At 34.9% G+C, this 21,496-nt stretch overlaps 1 protein-coding gene across 14 annotated transcripts in view; it reads left to right on the forward strand.

Annotated features, from left to right (window-relative positions):
- LOC105044346 (very-long-chain aldehyde decarbonylase GL1-11) overlaps positions 1 to 20,432 on the forward strand; it is a 60,758-nt gene extending 40,326 nt beyond the window's left edge. For 2 of the 14 annotated variants that reach the window (XR_012141285.1, XR_012141286.1), the window contains 2 exons: positions 1,319 to 1,449; positions 1,578 to 1,833. Coding sequence is in view for 11 of the 14 variants with exons in the window: in XM_073257103.1 (XP_073113204.1) it covers positions 4,838 to 4,873; positions 7,301 to 7,438; positions 17,548 to 17,693; positions 17,977 to 18,096; positions 18,165 to 18,377; positions 18,473 to 18,553; positions 20,138 to 20,207 (804 nt within the window). In the remaining 3 variants the exon portion in view is untranslated. Of the gene's footprint in view, positions 1 to 1,318; positions 1,450 to 1,577; positions 1,834 to 4,462; positions 4,874 to 5,258; positions 5,385 to 7,300; positions 7,482 to 11,260; positions 11,510 to 15,210; positions 15,282 to 17,547; positions 17,694 to 17,976; positions 18,097 to 18,164; positions 18,378 to 18,472; positions 18,554 to 20,137 lie in introns of those variants that run through there. The other 12 variants (XM_073257105.1, XM_073257106.1, XM_073257102.1 and 9 more) reach the window with 12 other exon arrangements.
- The last annotated feature ends 1,064 nt before the right edge of the window (positions 20,433 to 21,496 follow it).

Raw genomic sequence — 21,496 nt, forward strand, 5'->3', positions numbered from 1 at the left:
GCAGACTGCGAATGAGATGACAATGAATCGACACTGTCTATATTTAAACAAACGATTTGACCCATTGGTGGAAGGAGATATGAATTTATGGATATGAATAAACTATCCAAAGCATACTTTTATGTTCTAGATAATTGTAAAAAAATTGAAGATTTCAATGAGTAAGTACCATCTTAGCATACTGTTTAATATTTGAAGTAATTTTTTCATATTGATGTAAAATTAAAAATCATGACTTATTGCAGTGAGCACAAGAGTATACTATCCAGAGAGAATAATACGGATGCTGATGATCGATATAGAAAAAAATTTATAAAATAATTTAGAGACTTTATAAGTTGCAGTAGTAATACGTTATTTTTAATAATTATAGAAATAATTATTTGAACCAACATAATTTTTTATATTATAGTGCAGATGAAATATAAGTATTTCAATAAAGAAGAGGGTGTGATCGATGAGTTGTATGATTTAGCATGTGACCCCGATCGAAGGATCAACCACTACGCATCCTATATCATTGGAGGAATGAGATTTCACACAAGAAAGCTTGAGATGCAATGACGGACGCAGAATAGTGAGATTGCTACGATAGGATATGAAGAAGAAGAAGAGATTGAATATTATAGTGTATTGATAGATATCATATAATTGAAGTATAGATCTAGTAATTCTATATTCTTATTTCAGTATGAATGGTGGGATATTAGCAATAAAAAGATTGATATTCATATTGATCCACACTTTATCAGTGTAAATTTTGTACGAACATGTTATCAGAATGAGCCATATATATTAGCAACTCAAGCGAAACAAGTAATATATTTGAAGGATCTAAAATATTGAAGTAATTGACATATCGTACAAAGAATAACACCTAGAGGCGTATATGACATACCAACTCGACTAGAGATGGATGAAAATTTAGATTTACATGAAAAGAAAGCTTTTCAAGAGGAAGAACAAACATCAACTGAACTTCTTGTTGATGAAGAACTTGTAACAACTCCTTTGAATAGGACTGATCTACCGTCCAATAAAGTTGAAGTTGATTTTGTATTTAATCTTGATGAGTTAGAGGGTGATGATCAGTTTATAAATAATGAGGAAATAGAAGACGATATGTTAGTCGATTATTATGATTCGAAAGAGGACCTACACATCGAGGAAGATACGAATATTGATGAGTTGATCTATATTCTTTGTTGAATCTTTTCTTGTAATAATAGTATGCGATATAATTCTATTCATTAGAATGTAATTTATTTTTTACTGTTATTGTTCAATATTATATTTATTTATATGTCAAGAATTACAGATATTGCACCAGGAGACAGACGACGACGTTCGCATTTGCAGCCTACCCTTGAGGCTGAGTCGCCTTCACCTATTTCCACTGCCGCACCAACAGAGTTGTCAGAGGGTCCTGCACTAGCAGGTCCTAGTGAGGTAGGTCCGAGTGAGGCGGATCCAAGTGAGGCGGATTCGAGTGATAATATTATATTTTTTATATAATAAAATTTATTTTTTTTATTTGGATAGCTATCATACTAATGATTTATTTATTGTTGTTTCAGACCAGTCTCCACTGGTGGTGAGGTGAGGATGAGGTCCATCGAAGAACCTCGTTCTAGAACATTGGAGATGCGATCATTCGGGACAGCATCTCCATATTGAGATACCACTCGGCTACATCAGGCCCATTAGGAGATGGTGCGAGCCGTGGCAGATCGAGTTGGGCATCATATGCCGGAGCTATGCCCCTGTGATGCTTTTCGATTGGCGTCACATTATACGGGCTCAGAGAGAGATTTTTTACATCCAGTTACAGATAAAATAAATTATATTATAAATATTTAATTAACACGATATTCTTCTAATATTTATTTTTGACAGGGTATATTTGATATTATTGATTTTGAGGAGAATCGTGTGCGGCGAGCTATGCACGCTCATTTATGTTTGCATTTCAAAGAGTATCGTCACTGCATTCATCAGCATTGGTACCATGTAATGAAGGACCATGAGGTGGAGGCAGCATGGCAGCGGTCCTATAACAGTATCACTACGGATGATTGGGCTCTCGTATGCCAGTATTATGAGGATCCGGCATATCAGGTTGTACATCCAAACTTCTTTTTTTTTTAGAGTTTAATGATCAAATCATTTATTCTTAAATTCAGTTTATTACCTACTAATTTGACTACTAACTATATAGAGACAATGTGCCCAGAATATCACGAATTGGGCGAAATAGACCGTGACGCATTATGGGGGTTCGAGGTCGTTCACTCGTCATATGAAGTAGATGGTAAGTAATTTCTAATTAGCATATTTTAACTCTTTAACTATTTAAAATTTTTTTAATTAATTATTCTTAAATTACAGAGAGATGTAGAGAGTGACGAGCTTTCTGGTAAGATCGATATCTACCACTGGATCCACCAGTGATGGTCAAGAGAGTGGACGACGGGGAGCCAGAAGCTTTTTGTAAGTTTTTCTAATTTTTTTTTCCTTCATAGTTTGATTTTCAGTATAAAATTAAAATAGCTATAACTTTAATTTTCAGGATTGTATGACAGGTATCAGATCCCAGCCTATCCCTGAGGGCTTGACCGCATCCACAGATGACGAGATCTGTGATCAGGTGCTTGGTACGAGATCCTATTATGTTAGAGGTTTAGGGCATGGGATCAATCCTCTTTCATCCTCACGCTCATCCAGGGTTGACATCCATGCTGATGCTCGGCTGGCAGAGCTGTAGAGACAGGCTACTGAGGATCGACAGCGGGCTGAGTAGCAAGCTGATGAGTTGGCTGCACGCATCGATGAGTACCAGTTGCTTTAGACCCAGATGGAGTGGATACCACAGATGGAGTGGATGATGTAGCTGATGAGGTAGTAGCAGGTCGGTCTGAGCCCTTCTGAGTGCTTCCTTTCCCCAACCCGTTCCCCTTCTACAGATACCAATACTTGACGGTCAGTTCATATAGCTTTTTATTTTTATTTCAGACATCTTATAATTTTAATTCAATATAATAAAATGATAAAATTTATTTATAAATTTATTATGTAAATTTTTTATTTTAATTTTATAGATTATAAATAAAAATATTATAAATATAAATTAAAATATATATTCATAAATTATTTTTAAAAAATATGTGTAAATTTTTAGCGACGGAATTATTTTCGATGGAATTATTTTCAACAAAATATTGATCATCAAAAAATATATTAGCGACGAAAAAATTGATCGTAAATAATTTTTTAATAAATTTAAAAATATTAAAATTTTATATTAAATTAATAGCGATGAAAATAATTTTATCATAAATAATTGATAATTTAATAGTGATAAAAATTTACGTCAGAAATTGTCATATTTGCAACAAAACATTTATGTCACTAATATTTTTTTAAAATCTAAATTTTATAAAATTTTTTAATTAAATTAATAACGACGAAAGTGATTCATCATAATTAATTTTTTAAATTATTTTTTTATTAGCGACATAATATTTTATCATAAATTATTTTTTTTATGATCAAAATTTTTCATCGTAAATAGTTTTCGAAAAAAAAAAATTTTAATGACGAAAATTTTTGGTCGGTAATATCGATTATTGGCGATGAAATTTTTTTTCCGTCGTAAAAAATTATCAACGACGCCATTATTTGTGACTAAATATTAGCGACGATAATTTCATCGCTAATAATTATTATCGATAAAAATCTATTATTAGCGATGAATTTTTTGCATCGCTAATACCCTGTTCTGTTATAGTGCATGATCACCTGTCCTCTCATCATCTATTTTGCTCTCTCTATAAATAGAGATAAGCGGGGATCCTTCCATGTACGCACATTATTTGCAATCCAGAGATTCTGTCACTCTTTCTTCTCAAGCTATCTCACTGACTTGAGCATCGAAGGATCTTCGCTGAAGCCACATCCGACGGAACTTCTTTTGTAGGACCATCTTCTCCGATGCCGAGCATAGACCAACACTGCCGTTCATCGAAAATTCCTCGCTCTCGCTTTCGATCTCGATTGTGTGCATTTTTTTGACGATGACACACCATCTTTCAGTGTTCCATCGGTCCATATTCAGGTGCGCCAGCTTGTTGGCTCCAGGCCTACTATCGAAATCAGGGAAAGGCTGCAACAATAGTTACATAGATTCATATAGATTTTCTCAATATCGATATTTATGGAATGAAATTCATTTTAGATATATATCGTGGAAGAGAATAAGGTACGCGTGTGTGTCTCATACATCCGGTTGGAAGCTTGCCACGCTCTCTAGTCGCGCATGGATTTGGACACAGCAAGGCAAAAGGTGAAGTGGGCACTGTCGTTGACCTGCCGCTCCATGCAAGCCACCAATCTTGGCCGTATCTGGCTGGATCCATTCAATGGTCCAGGCCACCCGGGCGAAAGACGGGTGCGGGTCGGTAAGTAATCAACGATGGTGCATCAAATTCGGAGGGCAATTTAGGAAACGCGTAAAAGAGTCGAATCTCCATGCCAGGGAGGCCAAGGGAAATCGAGCAGTCCAAAAACCCCGCCCCAGGAGGAGGATTCCCATCTCTCTTCTGTATATGTACGGGGAGCTTCCCCCTCCCCACCGGACGACAGCCTGTTCCGCCGGGCCGCGTGGCCTCTATTCGCACTCTACCCGCACGCGCGCGCGCACTCTCTCCCACTCTCCTCTCCACCGCCTTCCTGTCCTCCTGCTTTCTTTTATAAATATTGCTTTCGTCCCCTCTCTAATCAGTCTTCGGGGATCTGGTCGCTCGCGTCCCATCGCCGCCCACCACCTCCCCGTCCATCCATGGCCGTGGCGTCTCTTCTCGAATCCGGCTGGACGGTATCATCTCTATGCTCATCTCAGTCACATTCTTGGAAACGCCGTCTCTGAACTCCAGTGCCTTTGTTTCTTTGCTCTTCTCTGCGATCGGATCATCATTTGTGGCTCTTTTCTTTCTTGTCGCTAGAAAAGTTCGATCTACCTGCTCTTGATATTTTTGTGTTTTCTTGAGGGAATCCTTCTTGGGATTCATTGGATGGTCGGCTGTTTTGATTTTGACTTTTGGGATTATCGTTCGGGTTCTGGAGATGTTTTTGATCGTGCTTGGTGACTCTTGTTTCGGTGGATGGTTTTATTAGAGTTCATATTTTTTGTTTGTTTGTTTGTGTTTGTGTTTGTGTTTGTTTTTGTTTTTGTTTTTTTTTTTTTTTTTTTTTTTTTGTGGTTGCAGAACAAATCGGATAAAAGAATCAGCATTTACTGGCACTGTCCAAAGAGTGACAGATTTAAAAAATCTGGTCCTCGCCATCATTTTAGCGAATATAGAAGCTGCTGAATGGGAAGCGATATGGTATTCCATCAATTCCGAGTCATGTATTTCGAGAAATTTCCAAAAGAAAATAATCATACTACGGTTGATCACTGGTTATTGATTTGGCACCTTCAAACGTCTCGATTCTCATATTATATACATCTATTTATTCGTCATGGGTCATGACCTGCTTGCTCATAACTCTAATGAAATCAACTAATCCATTAATTATGTCTCCCTACACTGTTTGAAGAGTCTATTGGTGATATTGTCTAATCTTGGAAAACATGTTGATGATGTTTAGGATGGCTTCATTTTACAAATGAGTCATGAGCACTGTCGTTAGAGCTAGATTAATAAAACGCCTTTGTTTCTTTCTCTTGACATAAATTTTAAGGAGAATAATGCTTTATTTGATTTGCAATGGAACTTTTCTGTACACTCAGTTTGTGCCAGCAATGTTTGACTTGAAATCATATGCTCATGAAAACAATGATGAAAATCACACGGAAAGGACAACGAGATTCTCAATTTTATGAGCATCAATGATATTTAAACAATGTCATCTTTCATCCGGTACAGTGATCTAACTTGCTGCATTTATAGGTAGCAGCTGCTAGAATGTGTGGACTTTGATGATGTAGGTATCATGTTGGTATTTGCTTTTTGCCCTAAGGTGTTTGCCTAGTTCAATTTCCAAATAAAGAGACATGCTCCTACCAGTTACCATACTTTTCAAACTGCTTTGGAATGAGGACATGCTTAAGAGTTTGTCTTTTGGCTATGAGAAGATGAGGCTTTAAAATAAAATAAAATGTCTTTGAGTGCTTTTTCCCCTCCTTTTTGAAATAAAATCTTTTTTCATCAAAAAAAAAAAGAAATGAAATCCTTTTATTTTTTGCTCATTTTATCTGCTTTATGCCCTGTTTTTGAGCCACTTGCATATTTTAATACATCATACATGGGAAATTTGCATGTGTATGGTAATTAAAAGTTATGTCATATTTTTTTCTCCATACAAAAAAGTGTTGCTTATACTAATGTCGATATTGATAAATATTAAGGCTTTTGTTTTTTAAAAGAATCATAACATGATGCATCTAAATACCATTGCTTATATTAACGTGGTTGTTTGTTGTTCCCAATGGCTTCCATGACTGTTGGAGATATTTGTGATAGATTTAGTTTTAATGTTTATTTACCATGTTTGTCATTAATTTTGAATATGTGATTGCAACTAATATGTATGCTAAAATTGTTGTAATTCATTTACTGATGCTAAAAATAATACCAAATTGTTATTATTAGAGAAAATGCCCTACAAAAGTTTCTTGATTAGCAAGAAATACCAAGAGGATCGTTTTGGTCCATGGAGCCCAGTCTGGGTACCTTCCTGAGTTCCATGGTGCCAAAAAACCTATGGTGCAAGCACCACTATTCTTGGGACCTAGGCACCTAAGCAAGTGCCTGCGGTCGCCACAAAATTGACATTGATAGCATGGTCACCTATTTAATTTCTTGATAGCACATAGACAGCATTGTTACCCCATGACCTACTCGCATTCTGTTAGTGATTCTTATGCACATTGTCCAAGGTATTAGTGTTTACAATTGAGTAATTGGTCTACCTGGTTCGAATGACAACATCTTGATCTCCTTTTTTCTGGTTATTTGTAATTTGCATCTGCACTCTTTTCCGGTCACTATTTATTTGAGTGATTTTAAGACGATATGTTGGACAGGTAGCTTTTGCATCAGGTTACAAAATGCACTTCTTTTCCCCATCCACTAGCTTGCACATTCAACTTTCAACTACTGGTAGTAGATCCACATGTTTCCAGCAAATTTACTAAGAATCTTGGTCTTTGCCCAAGTTCCTTATTAGAAGTTCTTGATTGGATGCCAACTGTTGTTCACATGGTCAGTTTCTTATCGATCTTTATTTGGTTCTGCAGTATCTGATCACTCATTTCAGTGAATTTCAATTGGCTATCCTGGGCACTTTCATAATACATGAAAGTGTTTTCTTCCTATCTGGGCTTCCATCAGTATGCTTTGAGAGGACAGGCCTTTTCAGCAAATACAAAATCCAGGTTTTCTGAGAAATTCCCAGCTTATGTTATTAACTTTTGAGCTGTAAAGTTCAACATCTCTTCCCCATTCATGCACTTTAAGTTTATTGTTTCCTATGCTGCAATAGCTAAATCATTATAATGTTATTGTTCCATATAACAGGATGACTATTTCCTCAGGAGAATTTTTGTCTGCAATACAAATTGAAGCACAGTTTTTTTTTTTGTTTGCTTAGCTTTGTCTTACATTTGTGGCTGGTTGTGTTACAGGTTTCAGTATGTTTCAGCTTTTCTTCTATTTACATTTATTGGAATCACCACTTCTGATAAAGTTCTAGATTCTTGGAAAGGAGGGAACCCCTTGATCTGATTGCAATGCATCTTTTCCTTCTTCTTCAGTTCTTGATTTTGAAAATGGAATAATTTTCAATGATGGCACTGAACCCTTTTTTATGGGTACAAGTTGATTTCCCGAGTGTCCTCTTTTTCCGCTTTTGTTTCCTTATGGGTCAACTAGATTTTTATCCGTCTGTCGGTTGGTTCTACATTTGTTGCATCTTATCTGTAGTGTTCATCATGCTAGAGAATGAGATATTCCCCTTTTGAGTTTCAACTTGTATATATAGAACAGGATTTACTTTCATCTATTACCTAAAATGTAACATACACACACGCACATATATACATACATACATATATACACACATATACATACATACATATATACACACATATACATACATACATATATACACATATGTACATACATACATATATACATACCCACACACACACACACACACACACACACACACATATTTATATATATATGCATATACATACATATATATGCATATACATACATACATATACATATACATATACATACATACATACATATATATCCATTAATATTTTATGTAATATCTATTTACGTGCATTAGCTTCCAAGAGAAGGTCATTAAAGGCCTCGGTGATTAAGAAAAAAAAAAGGAGAAAAGGGTGGAACTTCATCCAAAGGGAGTTCTTCTCCAACTTTCTGATAAAATTATTTATTAGTAAAATAAATATTTCATATATTAATAAAATATATCTTTTTTAAAATAGTTATTTAATTAAAAATTTATATATTTTAAAGGTGGTATATTTTTTAAATAAAAGAGGTAGCATTGGTGGTCTCTGTTTGCCACGTACAATATTTTCATAGTTTAGGAGAAAAGAAAAGATGAAATCTTGTGACTCTTCATGCATTTTTGTGGTTGGTTTTGTTATAGTCCCAATACGAGATTCTCATCACATGTTACTTAAAAGGAACTGCATGGGATAGAATGCATTGATCGTGTGGAGGAGGCTACATGGAGGTGACCTTTTTCTGGCAAGGCGAAGCATTGACGTCTTACATTAGTCGGGGATTAATTTTTCCTACTTCATTCAATGTGGTCCATACCATCATTTCCTATTAGTTTAAACTTTTATATATATGCGGAACAGCTGCATTCCATGTCTCTCTGAACAAATGGTCTTAAAATCAATGGACGGAAGCATAATGATAACATGGTGATGGTGAGTGTCATCGCTTTGATAGCAATAGTGATTATTGGGATATATTTTTTTTATAAAACTAGAAAGCTTCTTGTACGACATGTCTAGAAGATTATATTTCGATATATTAATTATAAATAATAATATTTTAGTAAAATAATAATGTTAATAATATTGATAATAATAGTATTTTAAAAAATATCTTTTAGTAAATTTTATTTTTTATTAATAATATTTTTAGAAGATTAATAATATTTAATGATATCAGGAGGGGCACATATTATTAGAGGAGGGGGTGAGAGAGAGAAAAATGCAAACTCCTAATTTTAATAAAGAGAACAGAGGAAGATGGTTTCTTTTAATGCAAATATCCATTTTTCGTCGATCTTTTCTATAGAGATAATAGGATAGAAGCAATTATACCTATAGAGGAGGCTGGAGGCATTGAAGAGTAGAGAAGAGCCATAAGAAATAAAATGAGAATGTTTTACTCCATCCAGTGTTGCACCCAACTGCATATAAGTCATTCTTTCACTAGCTAAAAAGTATGTCCTACCAAGATGTAGATCTATCACTAAGAGTGGTATTAAACTCAATTGGTCCTTTTATAAATAGTACAAGATGAAAGCATGATTTTTTTTTTTTAATGATTTGATGACTAACACTAATGAACTACATAGCTTCAAAGGGAGGTGTATGGGCAGCATGTCTAGAGATTATATTTTAATACATTAATTGAAAGTAATAATATTTAAGTAAAAATACTATAATTAACAACATTAATAATACCGATAATACTAATGATATTTGAATAAAATAGTATTTTGTAGCAAAAAATAAATTTTTTATTAATAATACTTTTAGAAGATTAATAATATTTAATAATATATTAATGTATTAATAAAATAATATTTCTAATAAAACTAATAAAATGTTTATTAATAAAGTAATATTTTATATATAATAAAATATATTATTTTATAAATTACTATATAATTAATAAAAATATGTTAAGGGTAGTATAATTAATGCACGGGTTATATGCTAGTGTATTATAAACCTGCTGTCTTTTTAAGGAAGTGCAAGATATTTGGCTTTGAGACTTGAAGACTATTTAACTTTGTGTATGGTTGACACTGGTGGAGATCTCACTATTGCAAGCTATCAGATAAATAGAGATCATATACAAGCTATACTTAGAGATCTCCGAAAAACTCCCCAACACTGCACCACAAAGAAAAAAAGAGAGAGATTTTGGATACAATCGTATACAAGCTATTACTTAGAAATCTTGCTGAGAGTTATTTTTCATAAAATTCTAGATATAATTGCCTTTGCTGTTTGGACTATCTGAAATCAGAATTAAGTTGCCTTTTTTATCTGGATTCTCTAAAATCTCAGTCATCAATAAATCATGATTACTGCTGTTCGACATCAAAACAAGACTCCGCTCTAATCCAGATATTAAGGATTCTGTTACCTAGATAGTAGGTGGTAATTGGTAAGTAATCCTCTCAAATATTGCTCCTGTACCCTGGATAACAGTCCTTATTTCTTTTCCACCTCCCATCTTTGTTTTTTTCCCTCCCATACATGCCCTCTCACTCTCTTTCTCATCTTATTTTTCTTGTGCTAGTATGAAATGTTATCATTTGGCCAAATATTTCTTCAATATTTTTTTTTTGATGTGTGGTAACTTATTCTCTCTTATTCTTCTTCTTCCTCTTCTTCTTCTTCTTCTTCCTCTTCTTCTTCTTCTTTTTTCTCAAAATATTCTTTGTTTTCATCAAAACTAAGACTAGCAATATGATACTATAGATTACATCATCAGACTTGCAATCTTGCATGCAATTTATACATTTATTGTGTTGAAGCTGGGTTCATTAACAATATTTTTTTTAAAAAAAAATTGTCTTCTCACCAAGAGAATGGCAATTAGCTAAATCATTTACTTGATATAGGATGCGTACTTTCATGTTAATGAACTCATCTAATTGCTAGGGTTCATGTAGGAAAAGTCAATCTCTTTGCAAAAATTATGCCAAATTGTTATATGCTTAATTTGTGAGAGACATAATATGTATTGCTGACATTTTAATTCAAAATTTTTGATAAAACTTGGATAAATTATTGCTTCTCTCCCAAAATCCTGGTTCTGCCGCTGGTGGTTGATGAGATAGGTCTTTATTTTGCTTCCCATATTATGAACTGTTATCCTTATTAATTCTTTATTCCTATTCTTCCACCTTTTGGACTGATTGTTGCAAATTTTCTTTCAATATTTTTAACCAAAAATTATAGATGATGTATCAAAGAGGAAATCTGACTTATAGAAGCAGAAAAAGAAAGACAGATACTGGAATGGTGATTGAAGAAAGAGAAACAAAGAGGCTGTCGGACATTTGATTAAATCTCTCTTGAGAAGATATTATATAAATTACCTCCTTAGGTGTTAGCCTCCATAGGCTGTCTTCCTTTTTACCTCATCACGACACTTGTCATGTGGTACCACAGTTCTACTACTTGTTGGCGATATAATCATTGTTGATGGTGATGACTCCATTGCCTCTTGAAGCAGCATCTTTGACAATCATTGCAATTTATAAAGCTCCCTTCATCATTTTGCATGTCTCCTAAGATTTCATTTTCTCCTTAATGGCATCTGTTTTTGGTATGATATAACTTTGACTCTTGTAATGAATGCGTATTTAATTTCTCTATTGATGAAACTATTTTGGAACTTTGTTTGAAGTTTTGTTCCATGAAAATGATGATTTCCACTAATACATCACCTGGCATAGGCTGGTGAGTTGTCTTGACTTAATATTATGCACCTTACTTCTAGTGCTATGCATTCTTTCATGTCTTCTCTTATGCTTTTTCATTGGAAAATCAAATTTTCTTCAACCTTTTGCACTTTCTTTTAAACTTCAATCATCAATTAGAGTAACATGTAGCAAGATACTGTTTCCTCTCTCTCCTCTGATGCTTTTCCAATGGAACATCAAATTTTCATCGACACTGTGTTGGCTTTATTTACCAACTTGATGAGATTTGGGAGGAGATTGAAGTGGAGAATGAGATGGAAAATTGGGAGAGAATATAGATCTAGAGTTCTTTCTTTTTTTTTCTTAATACATAAGGCCTCTTATGTATGAGGCTACCACATCCTACAAAAGTTCATACATCAATACATAAATCATTATGACAATATGAGCCCAACCATATATAAGTCTATACATAAACCCAACATACAACTAAACCAAAACTTACATAATTTAGAAATTAAAAAAAACAAACATTATATTTTAACACTCTCCTTTAATGGTTATTCTTGAATGCCCATGAGGTCTCTAAAGTAGATGAATTTCTCTTTAGGTAATGTCTTGGTGAAAATATTCGCCATTTAGTCTTGAGTCCTCACATATTTTACTTCAACTTTTTTTTCTTCTACTGCATCTCTTATGAAATGGTACTTGATTTTGATATGATTCGTGCGGCTATGATAGATAGGATTCTTTGTCATAAAGATGGTAGACTTGTTGTCACAAAGTAGTGTAGTGGCTTCTTCTTGCTTCTCACCCACATCTAGTATTCTTCTCAATCAAATTATTTGTTGTGCCGCTAAGATGGTTGAGATATATTTGGCTTCCGCGGATGACAATGCCATAATATCTTGCTTCTTAGATACCCAAGATATGATACCAGATCCAAAAAAAAAAATGCATAGCCCGATGTGCTCTTCATGTCATCAACGCTTCCGGCCCAATCACTATCATAAAATTCAAATAACTTCACATGATCATTTATGCTCCTTTCATATATGATGCCATAATGTTTGGTGCTTTTGATGTATCTCAAGACTCTTTTTGTCATCCCAAAGTAAACCTTGCTTGGCTTTTGCATGAATGTAGAAAGTAAACTTGATGCAAACATTATGTCCGATCTTTTAGTTGTGAGATACAATAAGCTTCCAACAATGCTTCTATATAGTGGTACATTGGCTTTACCACTTTCATCTTCTTTCATGAACTTCTTATTTACCACCAAAGGTGTTGTCACAACATTGTAATTCTCCATTTTGAACTTTTTGAGAATGCTTTTTACATACTTCTTTTGACAAATAAAAATACTATCTTCTCTTGGCTTGATTTCAATTTCCAAAAAGTAATAAAGCAAACTTATATCATTCATTTCATATCTTCTCATCATATCATTTTTGACAGCTAAAATCATATTCTCATTGTTATCGGTAATGATCAAATCATCAATATAAAGAGAGAATAAGAATGTCATTACCTTGTTTCTTCACATAAAGTGTTGGTTCACTTGGACTTCTTTGAAAATTTTTTCCATTGAAGTAGGCATCAATTTGAGAATACCATGCTCGGGGTGCTTGCTTCAACCCATACAATGCTTTCTTCAACTTATACACTTTGTTTTCTTGACCTTTGATGATAAAGCCTTGAGGTTGTTTTACATAAATTTCTTCCTTCAATATCTCATTCAAGAATGCCGACTTTACATCAAGTTGGTGTAGTTTCCAACTTTTGTGTGCCGTCATAGAAATAAGAGTTCTAATTGTGTCATATCGAGCAATCGGTGTAAAAATTTCTTGATAATCAATTCCGGATAGTTGAGAGTATCCTTTTGCTATCAATCTTGCTTTGTATCTTTAAATGGATCCATTCAGATTGTGTTTTGTCTTGTAGATCTACTTTAAGCCAATGACTTTCTTATCATTTAATTTCTCCATTAGCTCTCAAGTTTTGTTCTTCTCAATCACATCAATTTCTTTTTGCATTACCTTATTCTACACTTCTTCATGAATAGCTTCTTCATAAGTTTTAGGCTCAATTATACAAAAATTACAAGTGGCATAAATGTCACATAGGCTTCTCATTCTTGTGGGAGTGGAATTTGAAGATGAGCTTGAGCTTGAAGTTGGTGATGGACTTATACTTGGAGAAGCTTGTAATGAACCTTCATCCTCATTTTCTTCATTTTGGATATCATGAATTTCTTCATCAAGAGTAACAATATTTTTTTCAACTTTCTTATCCTTCCAATCCCAGGTAGCATTCTCATTGAAAAGAATATCTCTTTTTATGATCACCTTGTTGTGCTTCAAGCTAAAAAGTCTATAACTTTTTGATTTAGAACTATAGTCAATAAAAATATATTTTTCACTTCATCAAGTTTTTGCCTTCTTTCTTTTGGAATATGTGCATAGCATACACATCCAAAGACTTTGAAATGCTTCACCGAAAGCTTTCTACCGGACCAAGCTTCAAATGGTGTTTTATTTTTGAGAGCTTTTGTTGGACATCTATTCATCAAGTACACCACCGTGTACACTGTTTTTGTCCAAAAAAATTTTGGAAGGTCTTTGTCTTTGAGTATAGATCTAGCCATCTCAAAAATAGTACGGTTCTTTCTTTCAACAACTCCATTTTATTCTGATGTGTAGCCAACGGTCAATTGTCTTTGCAAACCAACATTTTCACAAAATTTTTTAAATTCATTTGAGTTATATTTACTACCTCTATCACTTCTTAGTACCTTGATGTAGTGCTCATTTTGTCTTTCCACAAGATTTTTGAACTTCTTGAAGATGGTGAATGCTTTGGACTTATGCCTTATAAAGTACATCCATGTCATTTTTGAGTAATCATCAATGAAGGTAATAAAATAGATGTTACCGACATGAGAAGTTTTCATAGGTCCACATATGTCGGTGTGAACAAGCTCCAACAGTGTTTTGGCTCTCCATGCATGCTCTTTTGGAAATGCCTCTCGATGTTTTTCAAGTGCACATCCTTTACAAATTTCTTTCTTATCTTGTATTGTCGGTAGACTATACCCCATAATCTTTTGATGTAGACTTCTCAGGCTTTGAAAGTTCAAGTGCCCATACCTTTTGTGCCATAGCCATGACTTATCATTCACCTCTATCTTCCATGCAATATTCTTTGCATAATGCAAAATAAGAGGAAAGCTTCTATTTTTCTTCATGTTGATATTTGTCATAAGTTTTTTTTTCTCTTTTGTCATATATCTTATATTCATTATTTTCAAAGTGCACCATATGCCCATGCTCAATCAATTATCCAACTCTTAGAAGATTTTGTGTCAAGTTCGGAACAAGTAGAATATCATGGATAAACTTCTTCCCTTTCTTTGTGTCAATTGCAATTGTTCATTTACCTCTTGCTTGGACTAATGCCCCATTTTCCATCTTGACTTATGAGATTGAAGAACTATTAATGTCAACAAAGATGGACTTGTCACCGGTCATGTGGTTGTTACATCCACTATCAAGGTACAATACATCATTTTTTTGCTCCTCCGCGGTTTGACATGCATAGAATGTGCTTTAGCCGTCTTCATTTTCTTTGGAGAACTATGCTTGCTCACTTGTTTGGTACCTACAATCTCTTTTTGAACATGGTCAAACTTTTTGCAATTATAATATTGGGGTTTCCCTCTAAACCAATAATCTTTTTCAACATGAGAAGTCCTTTTACATATATTGCACTTAGGTTGAGTGCTCTCATCATTTTGATTTTTTGGAAAGTTATTTTTTTCCCTTCCTCTTCCTCTTATATTTTTTTCCTCTTCCTCTATTTCGGTTTTCATTTCTAGATGACTCCCCTTTAACTTGTCCATGACTAGACGGTTCTCTTTGAGGACTTTTGTCAAACACCTTGAGCTTAGATTGAAAGATATTTTCTAATGATGATTCTTTGTGCCTAAACAATCTTTGCTCATGAGCTTCAAGAGATCCCATCAACTCATGAACATTTAAAGTAGAAAGATCTTTAGATTCTTCAACAATAGTAACTATGGTATCAAACTTTGGAGGCAAACTAGTCAAAATTTTCTTATATATTCTTTGATCGATGATGGTTACACCATAGCTCTTCATTTGATTAACAATCTTTATGATTTTGGAGAAGTAATCCTTCAACTTCTCATTTTCTTGCATTTTCAAATTATCTAACTCTCTTCTTAGAGTTTGAAGTTTGATAGTTTTCACCTTGGTATTCCCTTGAAATTTCTCTTGTAAGATGTCTCATGCCTCCTTTGATTTGGTGGCTCTAATGATTCTTGAAAAAATCTTGTCGGACACCGCTTGTTGGATGAAGAAGAGGGCTTTGGCATCTTTCTTTTTGTAGTCCTTCATTTGCTCTCTTTGTTGGTTAGTTGGAGTGGATGGTTCTTCATACCCACTCTCCACCAAATCCCAAATCTCTTGTGAAATGAAAAGGATCTTCATCTTGATGCTCTAATAATCATAATTTTCTCCATCAAAAATAGGAATAGAAGGTTAATCAATGCTCATACCTATGTTGCTTGAACTTGTCATGGAGATCTTCTTGAATGGTGCTCTCTTTCCTACTTGTTGTCTTCAAACTCTAATAATCAATGCTCTAATAATCATAATTTTCTTGCTCTGATACCACTTTTGTTGGCTTTGTTTACCAACTTGATGAGATTTGGGAGGAGATTGAAGTGGAGAATGAGATGAAAAATTGGAAGAGAATATAGATCTAGAGTTCTTTCTTTCTTTTCTTCTTAGTACATAAGGTCTCTTATGTGTGAGGCTACCACATCCTACAAAGTTCATATATCAATATATAAACCACTATGACAATATGAGCCTAACCATATATGAGCCCATACATGAACTCAACATACAACTAAACTAAAACTTACATAATTTAGAAATTAAAAAGAACAAACATTATATTTTAACATGCGGAAACTTCTGGTGTAACACACAGCAAGATACTATTTCCCTCTCTGATCCTGAGATTCGGTTTTCCATTGATTTTAGTGTCTCGAAGGCTGTTTTCACTCCATCCCCCTTTCTCTGCAAGGGGCTTCTGTTTCTTTATGTTGGGATAACCAGGGTGCTATTTATATTCTAATAACCTGGTTTTACAGAAGCAAGCAAAAACTTGTTTTCAGATTGAGTTACTTTATGCAAAAACCAACTTATATGGATGATCTCTTGCCTTTCAAAATCTGAGAGCATTATGCTAAGGTTATTATTCTTGTTTTCAACCCTGAAAATGTATAAGCATTCATGCTTGTTCGTCAACAAGTTGGCAAGTTATATGCTCCTATTGTTTAGAAGAACTTTCTTAAACCATGTTGATGTTACATAGGACTGCTAATAAAATATTGAATCTGTTTTCAAGTGTTCAGTTATGAAATCCATTTCTTAATGCATCCAGCAGTCTGTGGCCTGAAAATTGTTCATTTAGCCGGAGTCTTTTGAACCTTATAGCTGTCATTAAGTGTCTTGATATACTTATCTTCCATCTGCTTTTTGCAATTTTTTTTTTTTTTTCTGTCTGTAAAAGAATTCTTGCTTGCACATTAGTTGATGTCATTTTGGGGAATATGTTTGTAGTTTTCCCTATATTAGCTGATCTGACATGCATTCCTCCCCAACTTGCATCAGTGAGTAGCTATAATACAATGATTTCATACGTCATTGTTTTAGCGTTCACCATTAATACCTTTCCTATGAATGTTTTTTGGTTTTATATCTCAATGACCTGACTTTATCTTTGCAGAGAAAGAGTAACACTCCTGATGCACACGGAAAATGTATTATGCGCCTAATCTTCTACCATGTCTTTGTGAATTTACCAGTTATGACTGCTTCCTATCCTGCCTTCAGATACATGGGCCTGAGAAGCAGTCTTCCATTACCGCACTGGTATTAGCAGTTTTCCTCTCATAAGTTGCTCTAGAATCAATCATGCTCCTAGCCAAGCTTCACCTTTTCTCAAACACCCATGCAATTTTTTGCAGAATCAAAACCCACACTTTGCTGTGCACCTAAAAACATTTGAAGAAGCTAGTGATGTCTTCATTATATGGCCTGAAATGAATAAGGAAATAAAAAGATTTAGTGCAATCCAAATAGATGGGCGTTGCTTATTGATTTCAGTTGAGGTTCATGTTATTTATGCTAATCCATGGTCAATTCTGTTTTGCAGGAGTGTTGTTCTATCTCAAATGCTTTTCTACTTTATCCTGGAGGACTTTGTGTTCTATTGGGGGCATAGAGCACTGCATACAAAATGGCTGTACAAGCATGTCCACAGCATTCATCATGAGTGAGTAGCATTGCTTCCACAGTTTGTTTGTTCATTGCTGCTCTCCTTAAATGGTACAAATTGTGCAGACATGCTACACCATTCGGATTGACTTCTGAATATGCACATCCTGCTGAAATATTGTTTCTTGGATTTGCAACCATTATCGGTCCTGCTCTCACTGGCCCTCATCTAATCACTCTGTGGTTATGGGTGATATTGAGGGTCTTGGAGACAGTTGAGGTTCATAGTGGTTACCACTTCCCATGGAGCCCTGCAAATTTCTTGCCATTGTATGGAGGGTGAGTTCCAACCTTTTCCATTGTTGGCTTATAGGTGAAGCCTTTTTGAGTTGTGTGGTATTCATCACCTGAAACCTGGTTGGCTGATGTTATAGTGCGGAATTTCATGACTATCATCACCGTGTGCTCTACACCAAGTCTGGAAATTACTCATCAACTTTCATCTATATGGACTGGTGAGTATTTTTTTGGGTATGTGTATAATGAATCAATTAGATAGCAATTTCCTTAGACATAGTCATGACAGCTTGCTTTAGGCTGCCGCATGAATTTGTGATAAATCACAAGAATGTTCTGTAGGGGAAAATTATCATGTTATCAGCCCATGTCTTTAAAAGGCTACAATAGTGATATTTACTGCTTATAGCATGATCATTCTAATACATCAAAAGTTTTACCTGTTGTAAAGAATATTTCCATTTTATGCTAACTGGTATGAGTATCCTTGTCAAGATCCTAACTTCTCTCGGCCCCTACTTCTTGTTTAGCTTGACTACTTTAGTACCAGTGATTAAAGATCAAGCTTTGAAATATAGGCCCACTGTGAAAATTTATAAGTGGTTTAATTTTTATTGAGTTGGATTGCTAAGAAAGGTTATTTTTATTAGCATCTGGAGGATAAATTAGCACAACTAAATTATTTACATGTAATCCCTAGTGCATTGGATGCTCTACTTTGTTTACTGAATGAAGAAGGCCTTAGAAATATCAATATGTTAGATTTCTTTGTGTTGGGCGTGAACAATTATAGAACATGTTGTCATACCATCTAATTTTCATATTTTTTGATGCTGGTTAAATGACAATAGGACTTTCCAGTACAATATTAATGTATATATACGCTTAAAATCTCATTATATGGTTCATATAGAATCATAGATATCAACAAACAACAATAGAGGCTAACCACCCATGAATAACACAATAAACAGACAGTTGGATATGTGAATCTTCCCATGCAACATTGCCAAGAAGTACACCATGGTATAGCCAAACATTTTCTTGGCTATAAAAGTGCATCATGATTGATTCTCACATCAGCGTTTAAATTGGTGCATGTCCCATGCCTTATTGATCTTTCAGGATGCAACCTTGTGGGAACAACTCTTGGTGCATTTCAGCGGGGTTTTATAGTTGCTGACTTTGGAACTGATCCAAATCATTACGACAAGATCTAATGGTCATGGTTTTGGTTTTTTGTGACTGCTTGATTCAAGTAGGAAAATTAGAAGGCCACCAGAATCTGGCATCAACAAACTTGATATCATTAAGCAAATTAATTCCATTATGGGAATGTTAACATCGTATAAACGTGAACTTTCTTTTCTTCATGATCAATTATCTTTGTGCGACCTTTGCAGGTTCATCTGTTAGAATGTATTCGTTCCTGATGCCAGGACAAAATGGTATTCCTAATTAACACACGTGCACACATGCGAAAATTTGCCTGCTTGTTTGACATAAAATTTGGCTGATTAAATCATTTTCACTTTTAATAAGGTGAGGGCACAAATCTTGCTTGTACAGATTTTATATTCAGAAAACATGGTTCCCAGACCATGGGAATGTTCTGTGAAAACCAACCCTTTTTTTTTCAGCTGTTCTCTTCATGCTTTCTAAGACCAATCCATTGCATTTGGGTTTGAGAAGTCGGAAAGCATTTTAGTTATGTTTTCAGAACTGGCATATACGAATGCTTTGGGTGCCTTATTTTTTAAAACCATCTTTTTTTGACCAATCAAACTTTTCGCTACTATCAGGTTGTTCGGAACTGATAAAGGTTATCGGAAGCTAAAAGCGCTTGAGGAGCTAGAAGGAAAACAAAGTTAATTGGTGAGGCTTTCTCAAAAATACTTAGTGAGGTATATTTTTTCTAACATCATGAACTGTTCTGAAAGAATCTTCAAAGTTTGATGTGGTCTGATGGTGCAATTGCGAACAAAATGGTGTAATAAAAGGGGCGAGCTATTTGGTGAGCTCTCTTGTGCCCGTTCCACCGTATATGGTGGAGTTTCTAGTGCACTGCCGAAGCGATGTGGCCGCTTTTTTTCTTCATTAGGGAGCGGTGATCAAGTAACAGATGCGTGTTTCCAGTTTCCTGGGTTTGCTATTTTGGGATACAGCGTTTCAGGCTCGTTGAAGTGTGAAACATGAGCAATGTTTGTTACCGGCGGTAACACTTGTCGGCTGTCACTTCATTGTATGCGTCGGAAAGCAGGCATTCGGACTGGTGCTAAGTGGGGTGGCCAGGCTTTTCTCCTGGTCTCAGGCGACCGTATGTATTAGAGCATGCGAACATCGGTTGGGGAGGTTGTTATGACGGTGTCCGGTCCTGTCCGGTTTGGCGGTATTGAAGTGGAGAGGGCCAAGTTGGGACTTACACGGTACACTGCCTTATTTACTGTGTAGGGTTTATATAATCATGACTGTCTGCCTACATGGACAGCCGTGATTGATTAACCATATCTCCAGATCAATACCGAACCGGAAGAGGATCCCGTCTCGTTATGAAGTGCACTTCATGGATATTGTTTCTCCCAGCGATTGCGCTTGAGGTGAGATGGTCAAGGTGATGAAGTTATATGAAAGTGATGTTTGAGCTTTGATTAGAAAATCTGTAAATAAATTTTGTCAGAAGTTTTTTTATCGAGGATTTTTCTATGCTTAAATTAGGATATAGAGATCAAGGAGAAAAAAAAAGTGGATTTGAAAATTTATTTGAAAATTTTTATGTTTTTTTATTTATAATGGGGGAATTAGAGTTGGGTACATCTTGAAGGTGGATCTGTTTTTAGATATCATGTGTAGATTAAGTTGGGTGAAAATTATTTTTATTTGAGATATAATTTTTTTTGAAAAATGAATGGAATAAGGTACTTACCCCCCCCCCCCCCCCGGCCCCCGTCAAATTTATGAAAGTTGTGCAGTAGTACATGATTAGTGCTGTGTCTCCATTATTAAGTGGTACAATGGGTACATCGAGGAGCTTTCGTTTTTACAGTGAAGTTCCGTGGGATGTTGGTCGGAGAGGGAGTTATCTTTTGGGGTTCCATTTGGGGCGTGATTGAAACAAAGCTATCCTTGTCTAGAGGTTTCGGAATCAAAAGATAGGAGCAGAT

Source organism: Elaeis guineensis, chromosome 5 (assembly GCF_000442705.2).
Source record: "Elaeis guineensis isolate ETL-2024a chromosome 5, EG11, whole genome shotgun sequence".
In the NCBI taxonomy this organism is placed as follows: Eukaryota; Viridiplantae; Streptophyta; class Magnoliopsida; order Arecales; family Arecaceae; genus Elaeis; species Elaeis guineensis.